Source organism: Medicago truncatula, chromosome 4 (genome assembly GCF_003473485.1).
Source record: "Medicago truncatula cultivar Jemalong A17 chromosome 4, MtrunA17r5.0-ANR, whole genome shotgun sequence".
Taxonomy (NCBI): Eukaryota; Viridiplantae; Streptophyta; class Magnoliopsida; order Fabales; family Fabaceae; genus Medicago; species Medicago truncatula.
In genome coordinates, this window is record NC_053045.1 from 50,446,953 (window position 1) to 50,470,411 (window position 23,459).

The 23,459-nt window shown below is 29.5% G+C and overlaps 2 protein-coding genes across 3 annotated transcripts; one reads left to right on the top strand and one right to left on the bottom strand.

Annotated features, from left to right (window-relative positions):
- Positions 1 to 1,011: 1,011 nt before the first annotated feature.
- On the bottom strand, positions 1,012 to 8,600 carry LOC25493640 (agamous-like MADS-box protein AGL19). 2 transcript variants are annotated; one of them, XM_024782925.2, is made up of 8 exons: positions 8,386 to 8,600; positions 8,066 to 8,272; positions 4,867 to 4,948; positions 2,026 to 2,087; positions 1,809 to 1,908; positions 1,674 to 1,715; positions 1,512 to 1,553; positions 1,012 to 1,345 (listed from the first exon to the last, which is right to left on the bottom strand). In XM_024782925.2, exons 2-8 carry the CDS (start codon positions 8,245 to 8,247, stop codon positions 1,238 to 1,240), a joined length of 618 nt encoding a protein of 205 aa, XP_024638693.1. In that variant the 5' UTR covers positions 8,248 to 8,272; positions 8,386 to 8,600; the 3' UTR covers positions 1,012 to 1,237. The 2 variants fall into 2 exon arrangements, with proteins under 2 accessions (XP_024638693.1, XP_013457660.1); XM_013602206.3 differs by having other exon boundaries at positions 8,066 to 8,277; positions 8,386 to 8,599.
- An 11,861-nt stretch (positions 8,601 to 20,461) lies between these two features.
- On the top strand, positions 20,462 to 22,404 carry LOC25493641 (bifunctional dTDP-4-dehydrorhamnose 3,5-epimerase/dTDP-4-dehydrorhamnose reductase). Its single transcript, XM_013602207.3, has 2 exons — positions 20,462 to 21,042; positions 21,715 to 22,404. The coding sequence occupies exons 1-2, from the start codon at positions 20,596 to 20,598 to the stop codon at positions 22,162 to 22,164; spliced, it is 897 nt and encodes a 298-aa protein (XP_013457661.1). The 5' UTR covers positions 20,462 to 20,595; the 3' UTR covers positions 22,165 to 22,404.
- The last annotated feature ends 1,055 nt before the right edge of the window (positions 22,405 to 23,459 follow it).

A 23,459-nucleotide genomic window follows, 5' to 3' on the forward strand; every position in this document is an offset into this window, starting at 1 on the left:
CATCACGGAGTTATATTCTACTTTCTTAAATCCAATATAAGCAAGTTATAAACGAATGATTTCTTTATTTAAATTCCAACAAAGACGAAGGGGTTTTAAGGATTCCTTAATCACTATTAAACATCTGAATCATCTAAAATTAATCTCGCATTGGGCAGGACAATTAAAACATGCAACCACTTCAAATCTTTTCTCTTATTTACTCTTCTAAATAAATTCCGCTAATTACCAAGTTGAACGACAATCCTTATAAAAACAATTCACTTACTACATTATTACTTGTTACGATCTGGTAGACATACCTAAATTTTAAAGGAAAATGTTAACTAATGCCCCGGGACATTAGTTAAGGAATTATCACAAGAAATTTTTTCTTGAAAATCGTGTATTTTACTTTTTTTAAAACTTGAAAAAATGTTGTTTTTAATATTAACTTTGTCATTTCTTTCCATTTTTAATTGCTTAACTAGTGCTCTGTAGCACTGCCTGGAACACTCGTTAACATGATCCAATCTTAAATCATTATGGATGGAGATGTGTTGTATACAAAGCATTCTTCTGATGCCTTTGCATTGTGAAGAGTGGGTAACATTGAAGCTAATTTTTGAGCTATGTGCAACACTATTTTTTAAGATTTTAATAATAAGAGTGGGTAACATTGCGTCTTCTAGGGTTTAAAAATCAAGTGTGGTCCAAACATATCTCCCTCAAAATATTAAATAGACAGAATTCTGAGTCGTCTTCAAGCTAATTGGGTTCAATACTATGAAATAGAAGCTAGCAAATCGTAACAACACCCAACACAGTTACTGTGTAAATAAAAATGAAATTGCCCCATAAATGATTAGGACTTAGGGGTATTGGTGGCATATTGTAACACACGTCTCTTCCTGTTCTTCAAACAATGCTTTGCCACTATCTATTTGTACAATACTCCACTACCTAATTATTTGTTTCCTATTGTTTTTGTCCATTTTCACTACATGACACAGAGGCTAACACGCCTTATAATTATCAAAACAAAAATTAACAATTGATATATGAGTTAGATTATTATCTGACAAACAACGTTCACAAGCATCGTACGTTGTGATTAATATTATTGATGCAGTACAACAAAAGTTACGTATTTAATTAGATATAACATAAACTTTCAATGCGGATGAATATTTATTTATATAGACATTATTAACTTTCAATGTTAATTATATTCTTCTTATGTTGCTGGTTTCAGCTCTCAATTCATTCTTTTCTTTGGTCGCCCTATGAACAATTCTGTCTCCACCTCCTCGTCATGCACACTTTCTTGTTGTTTATTTAAACAATCATTTTGTCCAATTCCACACTACAACAATGAAGTGAAGTCAGATGTTTTCTTTTAATCAAGGTGAAAAACAATGGAAAATTAAGCTTTTAATAAAGGCATGTCGGGTGACGCACACTTGTGATTACATTTAATTACTATTATTTAGTTATGTTTATGTTAATCTTTCATAATTAAAGAGACTAACCTGCTTGCATAAGCGTTTATTTTCTTCAAGAAGTAACCTTTCCTGAATTAAGTTAGAGCAAAAAATATTGATAATTATACTAAGCAATCGAAAATAAATAAATAAATAAATTGAATGAAAGAAGAAACATGCAATCATTATAGTAGTAACATTGTTCAATACCTTGTCTTTTAGCTTTTCAATTTGCTCCTTGAGCAATTGATTCTGAACATAAATAGCACCAAGTTCTTCAATTAGGTTACTTGGTTATTCATTAATAACTAAAACTTAGCAAAACTTGATTGATCTAAATTGTACCTTTCTTGCCCTTATTTTGCTTAAGCTACGTTCAAGTTGATTTTCAATCTGTTGTAATTCGTCAAAAGCACATGAACCCAATTCTTCTCCCAACAGCTTCCTACAATACATGAAAATATCCAATAGAACATGAGAATAATCATTCATGTGTCCTTTTGTCTTCTCAATATGTAACAGTCAAAATGGAACCAAATTAAAGAAAGTTGGTTCTAAAAACCTTTTGGAAAGTTCTAGGTGTTCCAACTTCTTTGTTGTGTCGATATCACATTCCTTTAGATGCTGCATGAAGAAAGAAAAAGGATAAAAATTCTTTAAAAGAATGCATGCAATGTGATTTCCAACATAATCACTCACCAATAAACCAACGAATTATAAATTCAGATGTGATTGCTAATTTTTTTAAGGCTAAACGATAATAGATAAATAAAAATGAGTACAATGGATACTTCAAGTGTCCAACCCATTATGAATCGAGTCTAAAAAAAACACAACAAAGGATAAGAATAACATCATTTCGTGTCTTACAAATCATCTCAACAACTGAATGTCAAATCAAAGCTGATTGTTGCCCCTTATTAACCTACCAAAAGAGTAGAATCGAAAACAAGCCAAACAAATCGGGTGACATTGTCAATTGCCACCCGAACCAACGAAAGACACTACTAAATTTTACGAGAGAAATTACATGTCACCTTAAGATGTCTCGCAGACTCTAGCCCATACCTACAAAACATAAATCAAGTTGCAATTACATATGGGATAACACAACGACGCAGAAGGTTTATAAAAGCCAGAGTCTTATCTAACAAGAGAAAGCAAAAACCATTGATAGTGTGATACTTTTCCACGCCTTAGTAAGAATTTTAATCCCATTGTTGGAGAGACCCTGGTTGGGTGGGACCTTTGCCGATAGCGCAAAATAGGCTGATTTTATAAAGTATTTGACCACTAGTGTCATGTACCCATGACCACTCATCATCTACGTCAAAGAGACTTCACCATGAGACATAAAATATCTAAAACCAATTATTCTTTCCAAACGAATAAAGGTCTCCTCCATTTAAGATCCCAAACCCAAATGTCATACGACGAGTGTCCCGCATAGGCCACCATCGAGGTTTCATTCTCTGCTATCTAATAAACATGGGAAATTGATGAAAAAGTTGTCATAACCCAATCCACTCTTCGTGCCAGAAAGAAATTGATGGCCATTCCAAAGATTTTTAACTGTCTCATATGAGAATCAACCAACCTATTACTTAGGGTTGGATCCCAACAAAGAGATATCTTGCCACCAAGCCAATGAATTCAAGTAGTTCAAAGGCCAATCTTGAGTTAAATATTGTACCCAACAACCAGGACATGGCGCCAAAGTATCGAGCCGTCCAAAAGCATCCCCATCTCCATTTCCCTAAAGGACTAAGATTAAACAAACGTAAGTTTTTTTATCCCAAGCTCACCCTCGTGTTTTGCCTTAAACACATTTGACCAACAAACCCGAGGTATTTTTGTTCTTCCTTTTGATTCACCCAATATGAATCGTCTCTGGATTTGAATGATAAGCTTCAAAACATTGACATGCATCTTAAGAAATGATAGGTCGAAAATAAGAATGTTGTTCAACGGAGTTTATCAGGTCAATTCTCCCACCAAAGCTAGTGTTATACTTTTATTATTTCTATGTGCATGTCAAAGCAAATTTAGTTCCTATTATAGTCATGCATAATTTTTTAGAGTCATTTCACGATCAAGATACAAAAATTGCATGAGAGTCATTTTGTTTATGAATAAAGTTATATAATTCACAAAAAATTTAGGCAATTTTCAAATAAGTGAAAGCAAAGTGAGATTTCCATAAATATCAGATAAGAAACAAGATTTGAAGCATGACAGTAGGGTAAGACTTTTTCGGATGCAAAAATGGGTATGCGGACTTAATGGGACGAGCTAACATAGATTGCCATGAGAATAGAATTTCGTGTTAGTGTGCCAATGAGCCCACTTGTTTATGAGTTTAATTAACACAATATGTCTGTATAATTATTTTATATATGTATTCAATGATGTATTGTCCTATGGTAACACATCATATATGTAAAATAATTATACATTGATAGAGTATACTGATTAAATTTCTTATTTATTATTAGAGATATATTAAGTAAACAATACTACGATATGAGAAATACTTATATAGTCACAAACACAAATAAAAAGTGGTTATGCACACCCTTAAAAAAATTAAAAGAAAAAATAATTGAATGATGAGACTAATTCTTTATCATTTATTTTCTTCCATCTATGTTAGTGTTTCTAACCACTTTTTATTTGTGTTTGTGCTCAAGTAAGACTTGCTCACTACGATATATGTTCAAAAACATTTATTTCAATAATTTCAATATACAAAATTGAATAGAAGATAATATACAAGTTGCCTAATGCCTAAAAACTTATAATAATTAATGTGTGCGAGATTTGAACCACGACCCTTACATGTATGATGCAATATCCCTACTAATTGAGTTAAATTCACATAGACAAGTTTGTAATTTATTTAATGTGTGATTAAAACTTTGGGGCTAAATATATCTGTATCCCTCAAAATTTCATAAAGTTCAATTGGTTTTTAATCTCCCATTTGAAAAGTGGCGTGATTTGTTCTTCAAATTTGAACATGCTTTTTTTTTTCTTCATAAAATTCAGTATTAATCCCCTTCAATATTTTTCCAGAGAACTACAAACAACACATTTTAAAAAGTTTAGGATTAAAAATAATATATTTCAAAAATTGAGGGACAAATGGTCACTTTTTAAAGAGAGACTAAAAACAAACTTCATAGGTTATAGTTATTAGTTAGTTACCCGTACATGCACAAGAAACTGGATCCTCAATAAGATAAAGCCATGTCCACAAGTGTAAATATAAACTAGTTCCATATATATATATATATATATATGCGCGCGCTTCAATTAATCAAATTTTAGATATTTTTTACAACAAAACTTATTTAGGAATCTATTTCACCGGATATATACATGACGATGATGAAGAGCTAACCTGTGTATTTTCTTGGATTCCTTTGGTGCTGAGAACCAGTTCCTTGACTTTCCCTTGATAGCGTTCCACTGTCTTGCTTATACTGAAGTATCTCCAAGGACAGTAACAAGTATATCAAGTTAAAGTTTCTTATAACTCGAGAAGAACAGAAATTTTATATATAACCAAAAGAAGAAATCATGTAATTCATTTTGAAGTATGCAACAAATGAATGGAAACGCTATAACCATCCGAGCTACAAATTGAAAGGACTTAGACCCTTTCAAAAAATCCATCAGCTTATATTATTATTATATGGATCAGTTTGGTATAGATTAAATTAAAGTTATACTAACAAGTTTGTTAAAAAAGCAAAAAATAAAAATTTAACATTGGAAAATGCAGTTTCTTAACTTATAAAAAGTTGATTACACATGTTAAGATAATATTTTTATATTTATCCTTTTAACCAATGCATTAAGAAAACTCATTAACATCTTTAAAATAAAAGTGAATTTGAAATCATAAAAGCCTATTTTTTTAAATAGTGAAGGTAAAAAATTATCTAGAATTCTATTTATCAGACTACTACATATGCTATAAATAGACTTTTCGGTTTGCCGGTTTGATCAATTTAGGTAAATATGAATAATATATTTTCACTACTATTATTATATTAGATTATGTACTTTTAAATAAATTTATTAAGTTTCCTAATATTTTAGTGATTTAAACTTGTTAACCTAGATAATTTTTCTACACATTTATATGTATTATTATAAGGAAAATGATAGATACAATGACAAAATGTATCAAGAAAATTTTAAGACAGTGTATTTGTTAACACCTTTCCTTAATTACACATCATTACCTCCCTTGATTTCCGGCAAATAACAAATTTAATTGGTTGAAATCTTTTCTTGATCAATTCATAAAAACTCTCTAGATAAATAGCAATGTTCATGTATTATTACAAGGGAAATGATAGATACCGTGACAAAATAAACTAGAATTTAAACATGATATACACACAATCATATCATCTATATTCTCTTGTTAGATACTATAAAATTGGAACTTAATGATATTGGACTATTATTAATTACGTAGTTAAACACATTCATATAAAATAGACATTTTTATAAATATGCTAATATATGTCATATCAAACTTTTAAAGAGGTTAGACACGTCGGACCTAAAAATAAGTCTATGACATACTATATATCGTGTCTAAGCCTTGAATTTTTTTATTATATTAAAATTGGATTTTGTAAAGCCTAACTCGATCCAACCACCTCTACGACTAAAAAGAACTTATGAACATTATAAGTTGTTTTCATAAACCTGGCCAAATAGTTTGACAAACAATTGTGACCGTAAATAAGTGCACATAAATAAGTCAATCCAAATAAAAGAAAGGTTTTTCTAGGAAAGACAATATCAAAATATATACCTAATTGAACTTGCATTGACATAGTGAAAGATAATTGTGCTACAATAATTTAGACGTAAAATATATGCATGTGAGTCATGGATTGCATAAGACAATGCTATTTGTTTTTGTAATTAAGGTTGTTTAAAAAAAAACGAACTAAACTACATTTTATTCTACCGAAAAAATTGAACTTGTTCTAATAGTTTGTGAATTGGACTGAATTAGTTAGGTTCAATTCACAGACTATTTATGCATACGATAAAATCTTTTTAATTTTAAATAGCTTTAAAATTTGATTTGGTTTATATTTTTTAAATAGTCTAATTACTAGTTAATAATAGAAATTTGATACAATTCGTTTAGAAATACATTTTAAAAAACACATTTTTCTTCTTATGTAAAGGTAGTTCTGGTTCGGTTCAAACTCCAAAATATATAACTTATCAGTTCAATTATGTTCGATTCAAGAAAAACCATTATAACAGTTCGGATCAGTTTTTATAATTGTGGTATCGGTTTAGTGTAGTTTTCTTGCCAAACCGAACCGGTTCTTATATGTAACTACTACATTCACTACACCTCCACAGTTGTTTGACAAATACAAAAAGACAAGTCCCCAGTATATTTTCAATGCATAACCCCTAAGATTTTGATATTATTTTAAGCGAGGGGGGAAGCAATAAACAAGACATCGCAAACCCAAAAACTGTATTTAAACCAACAAGGTTAACTTTTTCCAACAGGTAATGCTCGTGCCGAGGAAAGAGAAACAATGCTTTTAACATGTAATTAAAAAAGATAAACATATTATTATAATTAAAATAGTACTAGTAATATCTGGTAAATCAAGAACTGGCACTTATTTTGATGTTAATCTAAAGATTCCCAATTGGTTATCAATTATAATATTTTGGAAAGAGGTTGTCAATTATAATAATTATGGGTTTAGATTTAAGGTGAATTTGTTAAAATGATTTTCTGATACATATATTATGGTGATTTAACATGCAATCAAATTTCTCTTATAATCAAGAAACTGCATTTTATAACACTACTTTCTAGAGGCTAAATAACTAACTAGTTCCATGACCAATTTGAAGGGGGAAATTTACCTTTTTTATGTTAAGTGTTTGTAGCAACAAGATGTTTAAAATTAAATTACTCCTATACTAAAAGTTTAATTCATGACGAATTTTAAATCTATATTTGTCTAATTGTGTTTTATCATATTCTAAACTTCGGTTCCACTTCTTGAATCCACAAATTAAAAATAGGAAAAGGTGTCAAATAACTCATTTGAAAGAAAATTTGACACGTGTGGTTGAACATACATATATATACCTCAAATCCACTTAACTAGCAAGATATTTTTATCAAATCTACTGCTAAATCACTCACCTTGATGCTTTAATCCATTAAAACCTTATGTTAATTATTCACTACTGTTTTGTAACACCACTAGAGTTAGGTGATGCAGCAGACCTTATGGTTGGGATATTTAACCAAATCAGTTTTAATTTTAATTTGCACAGTTCTTTGTAGCTGAAATCATGAGCCGTACGAACCTACCTTTATAGCATCAGTGAAAATCTTTATATTGCTTGATATGATTGATTTGTTTGTGTATAGATATATATATCAACGATCTTTTCCATAAAAGGGCTCTCAAAATTAATACTTAATATAGAAATAATAGTACATAAATTCCAAGTACACAATAATACTGTTCAAATTAATAAACAAAATAGATTAAATATATAGTTTGTGAATAAATTAAACATACCTTGAACTAGAAAACTCATAGAGTTTCCCTGTGGTAGAGAAGACGATGAGTGCGACTTCAGCATCACAAAGCACTGAAAGTTCAAAGGCCTTTTTAAGCAGTCCATTTCTTCTCTTTGAGAAAGTTACTTGTCTGTTTGACTCATTTTCGATGCGTTTCATTTGAGTTTTTCCTCTCACCATTATGAACTCTCTTTGAGGGTAAGATCTGAACTGAAAAAGACACAAAATGGAATGAGATCTAGTTAACCAAAGGTTGGAACACAAGTGGCGTATTTTTATCCAAAAATAGAAAGTGGTGCTGAAAGTAAGTAATTGTACCTGACAAATATTTAGTGGAAGAAAAGAATGGAATCTTTTGTTATCTCAACCCTCAAAGAAGCCAATACAGGTTCAATCAGAGAAACCCTAGCAGAAGTTTTGCTATGATGAAAAGAGAAAAATAAGAAAGAGCAGAGGGGATGAATGACCAGTTGATTGATTGCAGTGAATGCCCCACTCTCCCTATGTAACCTACCTAGATGTCTAGGTATTATCTTAGCCAATATAGAATAAAATAAAGACTACTGATTTGCAAAACAATTACTAAAAAAATAGGAAAAACACTTCTTTGGTCAGAAACATAAATATAAGTCATTTAAGCGCACATATAAAAGAAAAAAGTATGAAAAAGAAAAGAATTAAATAATAATATCTTTTTGAAATAATTAAATAATAGATATTATAATGAGTGTATGATTATATGATTTTGATTTGGTATTGTGTCTTTATAAGTATTTCTCTAAAAAAAAATAGAATCATTCTAATTAGCATGGCTAATGGAAAAATAAAATGAAATAAAATTTATATTAAAAAATATATTTTTACATAAATTCTAAAATAATTTTATTGTATTTAATTATTTAACAAGTGCTACAAAAACATTTGTTAGTATTTTTAAAAATAAAATACTCCGTCCCAAATTGTATGATGTTTTTGGCATTTCACACATATTAAGAAATGTAATTAATATTGTGTGGAAAAGAGATATTATGAGTTGTTTTACAAAATTATCCTTAATAAATGATATGAGAAAGATAAATGAAAGAATTGAAAAAAGAAAGAGTAATAAATAGTTAAGGATATAATAGAAAAAGTAACATTAATGTTTCATTGGTATTCTAAAGTGATATACAATTTGGGACAAATATTTTTTCTAAAGTGACATACAATTTGGGACGGAGGGAGTATAAAGGTTATGACAAACGTTTATCAACGATATATGATTTAGGAAAACAATGTATGTTATTTGAACATCTAAAAATCAACAACTATTTAACGAGACATTCTTCCTTAGTCACAAACACACAAAAATGATATTCTTTAAAATACTAAATTATTTTATTATCAATTTCTTTTTCATTATTAGAAAAAGAATTTTAATGTGTGTATGTCCAAACACTGTTCATTTATGTTAGTGACTATAAAAGAATTCCTCCTATTTAAGAGTCTTATAAAATATATATATCAATTATAGGACGCTCTTGCATAGGCACAGTCCTAAATAAAATTTATTTCGACACACCACATGAATAATTATTTAAAAGATAAATAATATTTAAACTCTTACGTTCTTTAAAATATTTAATTGTAATAAATTGGTCCTTTAAATTTTTTCAGTATCAATTAGGCCTTTAAGTTATTTAATCGTAACAATATGTTAGATTTCAGATCTAAAAAATGTAAGTTATTCAGGGCCTAAAAGTTACAATTAAATATCACAATACTTAAGTGGTACGAAAAATCATTTTTTTAAACTCGGTATCTAATCTAATAACCGACTAATTCGAGGGGACCAATTCAACCGCCCACTTGTGGGGGGCCCATTTAAAGTCAGAGTTTTAGCTTTGTATAGATTTGCCGATCGAAATTGGCACCAAAAGAAATCAAACTTTAGACTTTGAGGGGAGCAAACATCAAGATCCCAAGTCAACCATTAGGTCAACCTCAAATCGGTTGGTACGAAAAATATTTAAATGACCAACTTATTACAATTATGTAGGTGGTAAAAAAGAACTCAAAAATCAACTTATTATGTGTAATTTAACCTTTAATTTAAATAGATTTATAATGTATATAACACTCTCACTTTAAGTACTAAACAGAAAGTTGAAGATTACCTCTAAAATATAGTATATTTGAAGATTAGGATAGGTAATAGGTAACTAGAAAAGAACCGAATCCTTTTCTTTTCTCGGCAAACCCTCAAAACAAATGAAGACAACTCCCAAATTAAGAAAGTTATAGTAATATAAATGCCCTTGTGGTGCGCACGAGAATCCACATTATTAAACTATTTTAGCTACTTTTGCTTCACTCTTGAAAAAGAAGATGCATGTTTATCCCAGGTAGTGACCGTGTATCTGGACAATTCGTGGGTGTAGGAACACACAGCCCAAGTTGCATCGTTTAAGACCAAACAACCTTGTCCGTTGCCTGTAGTTTTCGGACATAGTAACATACTAACAGCAATGCAATGGTGAAGAAAAGGGAATTTCATCCGTACGAAAATTGATATTTGAACCACGTTAAAGTTTTACACTTTTAGTTTTATAAGCAAATCACCGACAGTAAGTGGCCAACAAGATCATGCCAAGTGCCAGTATGGATTGCAAGGGAAATTATACATATTTTTCTTTCTACAGAAAAAGACTGTTGAAAGAAAATAAAAGCGTGAGAAAAAAATAAGGTTTTTTTTAGATTATCCTTGAAAAATGGTGGATAAATGACCAATTTATTGGTGGGGTCAAAATAGTTCATGGATACCACTTAAAAATGTGTTTATGTGACTAATGTGTATTGGTTAGGATAAATTATCCACCATTCTTCCATGAGTACCCTAGTTATCACCAAAAAATAATTCAGTTTGGTGACAAAAAATAAGAAGATAAAGAAGTGAGATACAGTGTGATGATAAAATTGGAATAAATCAACTTGTTCTTGGCCCATAGTTCGAAGAAGACAAAAAGATGATTATGTTTGGCATGGGACAAACAAAAAAAATTATCAAATTATTCTTTCATTTTATTTTATAAAAACTTTTTTTCAGAGATTGTTATATGAGAATTTGTTCTAAGAAAGGTATAAAATGAGACTTCGTGTATTAAGCATTATGAACTAATATAGGTTCGCTCGATTGATAAGGATTAAGTTCAAATCTCGTAAGGATAACTGCAAACTAAACTTTGATGGTTGGATGAGCAAGTTTGAGATTTAAAAACAGATAATATTAGTATGATTTTTTTCAAAATAAGATATCCATTTGAAATTACCTCAAAGAAAAAAAAAATCCACTTGAAATAAAAAAAATCTCAAAATTATTAATCAGAACTTTCCCTTGATATGATTTTTCAGGTACACGAGATTAAAATCAAATAATTTTAATGATTCAACAATTATAATTAATTGATAGTGTAAATAATTCTCGCAATATCATGGCATGCAAATTAAATTCATAAACCTAACTAGAAAATTTAAAAGCTAAATGACTACACTAAAACTAAAAAAAAAAAGTATATGATAAGCGATATAGAAAGCTTTGAAGAATTCCCTAAATAAAGCATTATAAAAATAAAAAACACTGCCTCCATGTCAAATTATAAGTTATTTTGATCATTTCAAATAAATTAATAAATTAAATTAATTTTGTATAAAAAAAATATCACAAGTTAATTTGCAATTTTCAACAAATTAGGAGTATGTAAGCTACAATTGTTGATAAGACCCTTTTGAGATCTTATATAAAACAAAGGTAAAAAAGAGAAATGATATTTGTACAGTCATCATCTTGAGACAATTTTTTCTCTTATACTTAAACTATGTTTTTATTTTCTTTGTTTCTATTGTTTTTATTTTTGTATTAACATCTACTTTTCTTTGTAAATTTATGGTTGTCTTCAAAATTGTAAAAAAAAAAACAATTATTCAAATAACACGCCTAATTAAACTACTTTTAGTCCCTAACAAAAACATACATAGAACGCAATAATCCTCAAATCAAAATATATCATTGAACCGTCTTTTAGATGATTACTTGGACCGTTAATTAGTGTGCTACATACATAACATTAACACATTATTAAACCTCAAACCTATTTAAATGCAGCCGATGAAAAAAAGTAAAATGTCGAGAAGAAAATGGTATGATTCGACTGCAGTATGAGACATCGTAGCATTATAACAAAAGAGCAATGATATTTGAACAACCATTTGCTAACAACTTTGATGACGACCTCCTTTTTCTCTATTTTCATTTGTCAAAAACAATGGAGAGAGAAAAATGATGAGAGAGAGTAAGAATATAATGTGAGTATAAGAGAGAAAATTGTTTAAAAGTTGTCAAAAAAGATTGTACAAATATCATTTCTCATAACAAAAATTGAAATTGAGAGTCTACATAAATTTTCGTACCAAAAATCAAAGTCTACTTAAATTTATTCGTCCACATAAGCTCTTGCAGCTCGACTTTCTTCACTTTGGCTTATGATTACTAAAGTCTTGTTGGCTTGGAGCTTCTTGCTCAATTAGTTTATTTGTCCACATAAAATAAAACTTGTTAGTTCATTGTTGCAATTTTATTAACTTTTCATTTGTTTTTTCCGCTTTCCATTATCAAGTAATTTTTTTTAGACAACGTCTGAAAATAAATCAAATCATCAAAACATAATAAAATATCGTAGAAGTATAGAACAATAGCACACGCAAAGTAGACTGAAATTTTAGCACCTAAAAATATTAACACCAAAAAAGTAAAAGTATATCAGCACGTAATTAACTAAATTTTAAACTCTTAGATGCAAATTCTCCAATGTTAAACTCATAACAACAATAATACATGATACAAAATTAGTGTTACTTTTTAGAAGAATCATAGACACAAGAACTCTTTTGTATACTAGAAGTACATCATTCCTCTTTTTATATGTTAGAAGTATCTCTAACAAGTTCATTATAATGATACATGAACGTGTTTCGCATGATCTTGCATTATCAAATTCAACTATGCAATCATTTCAATCAATTCAAGAAAGTTGAGATTACAATATTGATGTAATTTATTTTTTGGGTTAAATATGTTTTTGGTCCCTATAAATATGTCAACTTTTCGTTTTAGTCCCTCTAAAATTTTCCTTCAACTTTTAGTCCCTATAAAATTTCCAATCTTCACTTTTGGTCCCTTTTTTAAAGTAAACTCATATGTAGAATTCATATTTTTTAATAAAATTTTCCAGAAAAATTCAAAATATTACAAGAATCACTCCAAAAAAAATTTAGAATTTTTTAACAAAACTTGAATTTAATATGAATTTTTATATGTTTTTCGGTTAAAAATTCATATTTAATTTGTGTTTTGTTAAAAAATTCTAATTTTTTTAGGAATTTTTTTTAGAATATTATACACATTTCTGCGCAATTTTATTAAAAAATACAAAAATTAAATTAAAAATAGGGACCAAAAGTAGTGATTGAAAATTTTATAAGGACTAAAAATTGAAGGAAAATTTTAGAGGGACTAAAATGAAAAGTTGACATATTTATAGGGACCAAAAACATATTTAACCCTTATTTTTTTGAAACCTTTGAAAGACAAGATTAAGATTAATTTCTTTAGTAGGTTCATTTTCAACTAAAATATAATTTGTTTTGTTATGAAAATTATCCCAATTTATTGGATAATAAATATCCCCAATATTTTTAATATTAGTGAAGCAAATTATCATGAAGAAATGGCCGAAAAAATTATCACTAATTTCTTTGATAATAATTTTTTTGGCACATTAATAAGAGAGGAATGTTAGGGTCACACCTTTTAACACACCCTATTATGTGAAGCCACATCAACTCATTTTTTAATACCATTACCTGATAATCGGTTGAGCAGGTTTTGCTTGTGACCATCGTCACTCTCTACACAAACACAAACTCAATGACTTTGCATATTCCCTTCTCTCTCTCTCTCTCTGTTAGCCTTCATCTTCTTTGTTGCTTGATTTCGTTACTGCTTCCTTCATCTTTGTCCTGATGTTTATTTTCTCGTTTTTCAAGCTTTGTTGCCATTGTTGTGAACTCTAATTTTTGTAAAGGCAGATCTAGGTATTCTGTTAAGGAAAAGTCTGATGATTTTGTAAGCCTCGGATCCAAGGGTAGATCGAAAACGTGAAACGAACCAGAAGCTTGTGGCATGAGAGAGAGAGAGAGAGAGAGAGATGTGGTTTGTATTAAAGATATGCAAACTAAGGTACCCGGATCTGGAACTGTTTGATGGCAACCTTTTAATGGAGTTTATTTAGAAAGGTTCAAGTTTTGATGTTTGAATTGAAGAAAAAATGTGAAAAAAGATTTTGGGGATTGAAATTCGATGAAAAAGATTGTCGAAATTGATACTACCTCCGTTCATTTTTAATTGTCACATTTTTGAAATTTTACACAAATCAAGACAATCAACAATTAATACTACTTTTGATGCAATAAGCTATACTTTTACTATCATGACCTTATTCATTTAATATCACATTTTATATATTTCTCTCTCCGCAATAAATAACTAAGGATAATATTGGTAAAACAACATTTAATGTTGCATTGAACTTTGAAAGTGACACTTAAATAGTAACAAAATTTTTCTCCAAAAGTGACACTTAAAAAGGAACGGAAAGAGTATTTGAATTGTAAAAATGGCTTCTGAATTTTATCAAAGTGAAAGGAAGGTTTGTGTTGGATTGTTTTTGGATTTCATTGTTGAATTGGAGGAGACCTTGTTGGGTGGAAGGTTGAAGTACTCCAAGATTAAATGCTTTATTTTTTAATGGGTTAATTAAGTTTTTATTCTCTATAAATATTCACAGTTTTGTTTTTAATCCCTGCAAAATAAAATCACATTTTTTAGTCGCTGTGACATTTTTCTTAAGCATTTTAGGGACCAAATATTGATGGAAATTTTTGATGGGGACTAAAAATGCCGACGGAAAATTTTATAGGGACTAAAAGCACTAACGAAAAATTTTGTACGGATTAAAAAGTGTGATTTATTTTTATAGGGACTAAAAACAAAACTGCAGATATTTATAGGGACCAAAAACTTAATTAACCCTTTTTTAATTTAAATAATAATAATAATAATAATAATAAATGTAATGAAGGATGGTGGAATCGTTAACAAGTCATAATGCAAAAAAAAGTGGATGGCATGGCAAAATGTGATTGATGTATGTTAGAGGGTGTGACCCTAACATTTCTCTTAATAAGAACAACCAAAAAATTTGTAGGGAAGGTGTATATAGAAATATTTGTACTATACGGGGGTACATATAGACAATTGTGCCAAAAACATTAACAAACTTTAGCCCAGTCCATTATCATGTCAATGTTTGGGGCCTTTATGTAAACTTTCTTATATATACCACCCGAAACGAAATATTTCTATATACATCCCCCACCATAAAAAAAATTGGGCCCCCTATCGGCAAGGGTCATAGGCCGTCGAACCCCCGCCTATGGCCTAGGACCGGCCCTACCTACATCTACAAACAAACAAAAAATCTATTAGAGTTACATATCATGAGATATTTTCAGGTTTGTAACAAAATAATGGAAGTTCATGCCAGTCTCATGCAATATAAGTGAAATAGTATATTTTAGGCTCAAAACATCTAGGGCCAGCTCAAAGGTAAGACCACTAAAACTTTTATTTTAGACCTATGAAGGAAAACATATTTTTTTCTTTAAATTTTATAAGCAAAAAGGCCTTGTATACAGATAAATAAGGCTTTATCCTCAATACTTATTACTTTTCCCTCATCTTTCTTTTCCACAACAGAGAATTTATCTCAGATCTCCAACTTCTCAAAATAAACAACCTGCTCAAATAACCTCTCACATTGACTCTCAAATCTTTCAATTGAAACTTGATTATCATTCATGAATTCAATCAAAACATCCTTGATATGAAAGTTCTTGTCATATGAATCTTTGTGACAAACTTGAGTAGGTAGCATTTGGTTCTAATTGATCTTTTCATGATAAACTCATCTTCTTCTGCTTCCAAGACCAATAGTTCTTCACCTTATGATGGTGAGACATAATAATCAAAACTGTCACTCATATATCCTTCTTTAAAATAAAATAAAAAAATCAAACCTATGAGGTGGAAATCGAAGGAGGTCTTTTTCAAATGTGTCTCTCTCATAATCTACTCCTCAAATATACAACATTATGCAAATAGAATACAAATTTCAGTTTCTTCCGAAAGTTGTATAAGATAATCATTAAAATCTCCCATTATATTTGGTGAATTATCTCAACAAAGAAGAAAAACACCCCTGACACACGACATTAGAAAATCAACAAAAATAAAATAAAAACAAAAATTCTATTGTAGAGCAAAAAAAATCGATTAAGATAAAATAAAATTCAACAGTGATTGGGCAATTCCCGACAACGGCGTCAAAAATTTGACGGCGATTTTCGCAAGTGTATGAAATCGTGCAAGTAGTAAAATTAAAACGGTAAGACTGAGTCTCGAACTCGAAGATCTCGTTATATAATATTTGTGACTTAATTGAACAAAAAGGTAATGGACTTGTTTGATAGCAATAATGAAAATTAAGAAAAATAAAATTGGTTTGAACTTTTTAATAATAAAATTGTGACGGTTGAGTTTCACTAAATTTCAAACTTGAGTTGATGATTTGATTATGACTATTGAACTCCTCTATTGAATAATTGCCAAATTCTCTAAATTACCTTTGCCCTAATTCTTTAGTGACAAAATCATCAATTCTAAAGCAACCCCTAATTCCTTAGTGAATTTAAGATTAGAACTAAACATGAATGAATAAAGAATTCTCAATGATTTCAAGGGTTTGCATCTATCCCTAGACTACAAAGACATCTTATCTCAAAGCATTCATAAATTCAACTCTTGTTTCACAATATGAACCGTAAATCAGTTAATCGATGATCAAGCGAATAAAAGCATTAAGCATGAAGATAAGAAAAATAATTCAGTAAGTTTCATCAACAACCAAATATCAAATCACATAACAAAAGTATTCATCTAGGTCTATTCATCCCCAACAATGGATGGTTTACCATAACAAATAAACAAGAGAAATAGATTAAAGAAAAATTACAAGAACAACCAATGAACGGTTCTTGAGAAATCTCCTCCAATGGTGGTGGACTCTGCCTCCTCTGTGTTTTCTCTTCCAGGGTACAAGTTTCTAAACTCAAAATTGATTAAAAGATTTCTCCAACATGTTAAAAAATGTATTTATAGTGTATCAGACTCGGCACCGGCATTGCGCCTCTATTAGTGCGTGCAAATGTGTCTTTTCCACCCCTTTATATTTTAAATTGTGTTTAAAAATCTTTATGAAAAGTTGTAGATATAAATGTTAGCATTCATTTTTTTTTGTTTGACTTCATTTGGACATCTCCAATTTTAATATCTAGAAGATTTTTCATACCAGCTACATGAGAACCGTAGATTTTAAGAAACAAAATAATAAAAACCAAGCTCCAAAATCAATTTAATGTATCCATCGGTTCCCTCTAGTTTCTGTTGTTTCCTTCCACAGTCATTTAGAAATATCATGGCTCTAAAACAACCTGATACTTTAGACTCAATTACATCAATGAAGGTTTTTGGTCCAGTTATATATGGTTTATAAATTAAGACAATTTTTTTAATTATATTTTTAAATTAACCAAACCAAACTAAACTGATTACTAAAATGACATATATAATGAAACTATCACCATGCATGCTTGCGTGTCTGCAGCAATTTTGGTTAGAGTATTTTTTTTTCTAGGGGAACAATTTGTTGAGAAATGTTAGCAACACAGGTTTTAATACACACTTTTTTATTGGTTAAAATTCACATAGGACCCACATGGTTTAGTGTGACTTATGTGAATTTAAACCAAATAAAGAGAATGTGTTGAAAAGTGTGTGTTAAAATATGTGTTGCCAGTATTCCTCCAATTTGTTATTAGCATCTCGCTTTAGTTATATTATTTAAGAGAAATGATATTTGTACAACCACTTTATTACAACTTTTTGACAAATATCTATCTAATACTCACATTATATTCTTATTCTCTCTCTATTGTCTTGGACCAATGAGAAGAGAAAAAATGAAAGTTGTCATCAAAATTGTCACAAATGGTTGTACATATATCACTGCTCATTATTTAATGAATTTAATGACATAAAGGAAGTTAAACAACTACTATCATACAACTCACCAACAACCAGATGAAATGGTAAGTGATTTCTTTCGACGCTCATAAGACATTTTGTTTTGAATTTAGCTTTGAGAAGGGATAAAGTGCTTTGTGACCTTTATTTAGTTTAAAATATTTTTTTTTTAAAGAACTAATCGGTTTAAAATATTAATCGCTACATTTATAAGCAGAACTAATCCGATTTAAAAGATTATTCTCTGCATTTACGATCATAAAATATTCAATCAAAAAACAACATTTATCACATTAATAAGGCAAAATAAAATATATTAAACCAACAAAGCAATATCTTAGCACAAGACATGTCAAAAGATACCGAAAATACGTTACAATGTTAGAATATAAAACAAAGAACAAAACCAGTCAATGTCCAAACAAACAAAATTAACGGTCGATTTGATATGAAAAACTTACAATTTCCGAGTTAAATGAGAGCTATAGATGTGTTCAAATTTACTATGATTGAAAGTTACTGATGCATATATAACTTACACCGGATTTGATAGGGAAACTTACAATTAAACTTACAATTTGTGTGTTTATACTCTAGAAAATATTAACAGGTGTTTTTAAGACACTGTTTAAATATATAAAAATAGTAACTTTTAAATTGAAAATTGTGTATTTATGACCTTTACATGTATTTTTAAGATAAAATTTCGTTTTGTGGGTTCTTTAAACAATGTCCTTGGAACACTTATTAGCAAGATTTATTTATTTATTACTCCCTCTGTTCTAAATTATAGTCAATTAATGTTTGTACACGATTATTAAGAAAATGATTAATTGTGTTGATTTCAATGGTAAAATTAAGATCATTTACTAAAATACCCTTATTAATTATAGTTAGTGAAATACTAGTAAAGTTAGATGAAATTCAATAAATAACAGTATAATAATGAAAGTAATAATAATAATAAATGCTGCATTTGTATTTTAAAGTGACAATTATTTTTAGAAAAAGAAAAAATGATAAAGAAACAATTATTGTAAGACGGAGGGAGTACTAGCGAAAAAACGGACATTCATGTGCTCGTCTTTCCGCTCTTTTATTACACCACCACTTGTAGATTATCAATGATATTTTATAGAAAATTTGTGTGTAAATTATAAATGATATTTTATATAAATTTTATATATAGATACAAAATTATAAGTATAGATATTTATTTTTTGAGAAAGTTATAGATATCTTTCTTTAAAAAAAATCACATATATATTTTTCAATGTCAACAATAATATAACAATATTAATTTTTTTTTTATCTTTTTTAATAACACCAACGATATAATATTTTTTTTTGAAGGAAAGTTGCTTATAACATTCCAATACAAATTTACTATTTTAAACTTCTTACGAAAAACTCTTAAAAATAAATCTCACCTTACAAGAAATTCAATATTCAACGGTATCGACAATGTTGATATCTAGATGATTTTTCACACCAGCTATATACATTTTTTAGCAAACACCAACTATATACATGAGAACCGTAGATTTTAAGAAACAAAATAATACCCATTTGAAAATATCATGACTCTAAAACAACCTGATACTATAGACTCAATTACATCAATAAAGGTTTTTGGTCCAGTGATATATGATTTATACAACGAGACAATTTTTTAGTTATATTTTCACATAACTGAACTAAACCGATTAATAAAATGAATAAACCGATAAATCGAATTGATCATTAAAATGACCAATTAATAATATATAATCAAACTAATATCATCATGCATGATTGATTGCGTATTTGCAGCAATTTTGGATACAATATGCATTTATCCTTTACTTTTTTATTATTATTCTCGATTTAATTTTATATTTAATTAATTTAATGGCATAAAAAGGAAGTTAAACAATTATCATACACCTCACCAACAATTAGAGGAATTGACGAAATGATAAAAGATTTCTTTTCAACATTACCTACAATTTTGACATTTACTTTAAAAATACATAGAGAGTTTTGACACCTTTATTCCATTTCAAAGATTAATCTCTGCGTATGCGAGTAGAACATATTCCATTAAATTATAAAAAAAAAAGAAAACTAAAATGGGAATATTATTAGTGCTACATCGTGCTCCGTATCGATTGATTTGATTCTCCGTTTATATTTAACATTATAAAGAAAGGTTCATCACGCTACTAAACGCAAAACAATACACATCGAGAGAGCAGAGGCACAGATCTAGCCAGCAATACTATCTCCGTGTCTCTCTCACTCCACATATCATGGGTTTCCCAGCACCCTCCTCCGACACCCCCCTCAAGTTTCTCATATACGGCCGCACCGGCTGGATAGGAGGACTCTTAGGCAAACTGTGCACCGCCCAAGGGATCCAATACGAATACGGGTCGGGTCGTCTTGAGAATCGATCTTCATTGGAATCTGACATAGCTGAGATTAAACCAACACACGTGTTTAACGCTGCTGGTGTTACGGGTCGACCCAACGTGGACTGGTGTGAGACTCATAAAGTTGAAACTATTCGTGCTAACGTTGTTGGTACTCTCACTCTTGCTGACGTGTGCCGTGAACGTGGACTTATTGTTATTAATTTTGCTACTGGATGTATTTTTGAGTATGATGTGAATCATGTTCTTGGATCCGGTATTGGTTTTAAGGAAGAAGATACTCCTAATTTCATTGGTTCTTTTTACTCCAAGACCAAGGCTATGGTATGTTACATTAATTGTTCTGTTTAAACAAACATGTTTAAGGTTGATGGTTTATATAATATAATTACATGTTTTTGTTTCGGATCGTGCTGTGCAATCACAATGAGCTTACTGAATGTTACTATTTTATTTAAAACGTGAATGCTGATCTATTGAATTATTGGTTAGGATCGATCTGTTTATGTGTCATTTTCATTTTCTTTTTGTTTACCTTAGATCTGTTTTATATTATATTTTTAAAATAATTTTATGCTTGATGTATACATTTCAGATTTCAGATGCGTATAGAAGATTTCTTTAATGTGTTAATGTTAACTTTTATATGCAGCCATGAATTCTCCTCTCATTCATGTAGTTAGAGTATCATTGGTTGTCTAGAAAAAAAATGCAGATTTCAATTTTGTTTTATAATTTAAAATATTGAGTTTGAATCTAGATTGTCTGGTCTTGATTGAATGATTAATGTTGTTCCAAACAAATGACTACGGGGAAGCTTGTTTGTAATTTTTTCCCGAAAAACATTAGTCTCTTAAGCGGATCTTAGTCATTTTGTAGCATTAGTCGTACTGATTGCGCATGTAGAAAAACATATTAACAAAAAGAAAGCAAGGTGGGATTTTAGGTTAGACTTGAGATATGTGTTTAACTTGTTTTCCTTTTTTGTGAACACAGGTAGAGGATCTGCTCAGGAACTACGATAATGTATGCACCTTGAGAGTGAGGATGCCTATTTCATCTGATTTATCCAACCCTCGCAATTTCATCACAAAGATCACTCGATATGAGAAGGTTGTAGATATTCCAAACTCGATGACCATTTTAGATGAACTTCTTCCCATCTCAATTGAGATGGCAAAGAGAAACCTCACTGGAATCTGGAACTTCACAAATCCTGGAGTTGTTAGCCACAATGAAATCTTACAGATGTACAAAGACTATATCGATTCAAGCTTCACCTGGAAGAATTTCACTCTTGAGGAACAAGCTAAGGTGATAGTTGCTCCAAGAAGTAACAATGAGCTTGATGCGGGAAAATTGAAGAAGGAATTTCCAGAACTATTGTCTATCAAGGAATCACTCATTGAGAATGTCTTCAAGCCAAATCAGAAGGTTAAAGCTTGAGTAGCGAGGCTCACAATTTTATCATATATCATATCATTGTTTTGATTTATTTCAGTTGTGTGGATGCTACAAAGATGTGCCTCTCCGTTCATATGATTCAGTGCCTGTATTTTTATTTATATGTTGTATTTGTACCAACTCTTGAATAAATTAGTTGCAAGTTACTCATTAAGAAGGAATTGTTTTGTATGTTTTATCTCTTGTATGAATTTTAATTGCATTTGATCCGTTTGAGCGAGAGCTTTTGCGGATTTCTGTGGGAGGGAACAATGATCCAGCAGGATCAATGCAGAAAAAATATATATTTCCTAGATATGTATTTTTTTGGTTACACCTAGATATGTATTTAGTAACACTTGATCTATTGTTTCAGGAAACGCACCCTGTGAATTTTTTTTATAGAATTTCTAAGGTATTGTTGAACAATAAACAGTTTTGGCCTTTGGGACAACTGTTCTTGGGATCAATAGTTAAATTAGTCATGATTTGATATAAAAAATGTCATGTCATATTCTTTTTAAAGTTATAGTAGTAATGTTTCTTTTTTTTGAGGGGTGTAGTAATGTTTCTTAAATGTATTGAAAAATGACATCATAAATAATGTGGAATATATGAGATGAGAAAGTAATATTTTTTTCTCTATATTTCTTAGGATTCATTTAAAAAAATATATGCGTTAAACTTACAAAAATAAATAATTAGAAAACGTTACAGTGATTTGAAGGGGTTAGTTTAGGTTTAAAAAAAAAAAAAAAGTTTACAGTGATGCATGTTTCTTATGATAGAGAAAATATATAAGAAAAAAAGTGATTTTTTGTCTTTCTCCCGATGCACATTTTTCGTAAAAAAGTATATAAGGCAGCCAAAATGTTAAAGAGAAAGAAAAGGTTTCAAGATTCTATGTTTTTTATTTTACACAAAAGTCTCATTAAAAATAATTTTTGTTAAAAACATAAATTCAGATTTTGTTGTTATTAAATGTTAAATATGGGGTAATATTTTCATAAAAATACTAGCATAATTTTCATTAACTGTTGAAATGTATTTCAAGACCCCTCGCAAAAATTCCTGCTAAAAGACCATATTTCTTGGAGTTAGGACATTCTTCAAATGAAGAAGATTCTTACTCTATTTCTTCCGATGATCGGTAACAGAACTTATTGAAGCAAAAATATTTACAAATAGCTTGTGGATTCACTAGTATTACTTGTTTGTAAAAAACAACACTACAAAACAATTTAATTTGTCAAGCTACTTTTTTATTGTATTTTAAATTAATATTGTACAACATTATT

Bases quoted from the DNA above. Each gene is read 5' to 3' on its own strand.
- LOC25493641 (XM_013602207.3), top strand. From the start codon at position 20,596: ATGGGTTTCCCAGCACCCTCCTCCGACACCCCCCTCAAGTTTCTCATA. The intron at 21,043-21,714 runs GTATGTTACATT...TTGTGAACACAG, and splicing joins ACTCCAAGACCAAGGCTATG to GTAGAGGATCTGCTCAGGAA.
- LOC25493640 (XM_024782925.2), bottom strand. From the start codon at position 8,247: ATGGTGAGAGGAAAAACTCAAATGAAACGCATCGAAAATGAGTCAAAC. The intron at 1,909-2,025 runs GTTTTTAGAACC...CATGTATTGTAG, and splicing joins CACCTAGAACTTTCCAAAAG to GAAGCTGTTGGGAGAAGAAT. The intron at 1,346-1,511 runs GTTAGTCTCTTT...TCATTGTTGTAG, and splicing joins ATAAACGCTTATGCAAGCAG to TGTGGAATTGGACAAAATGA.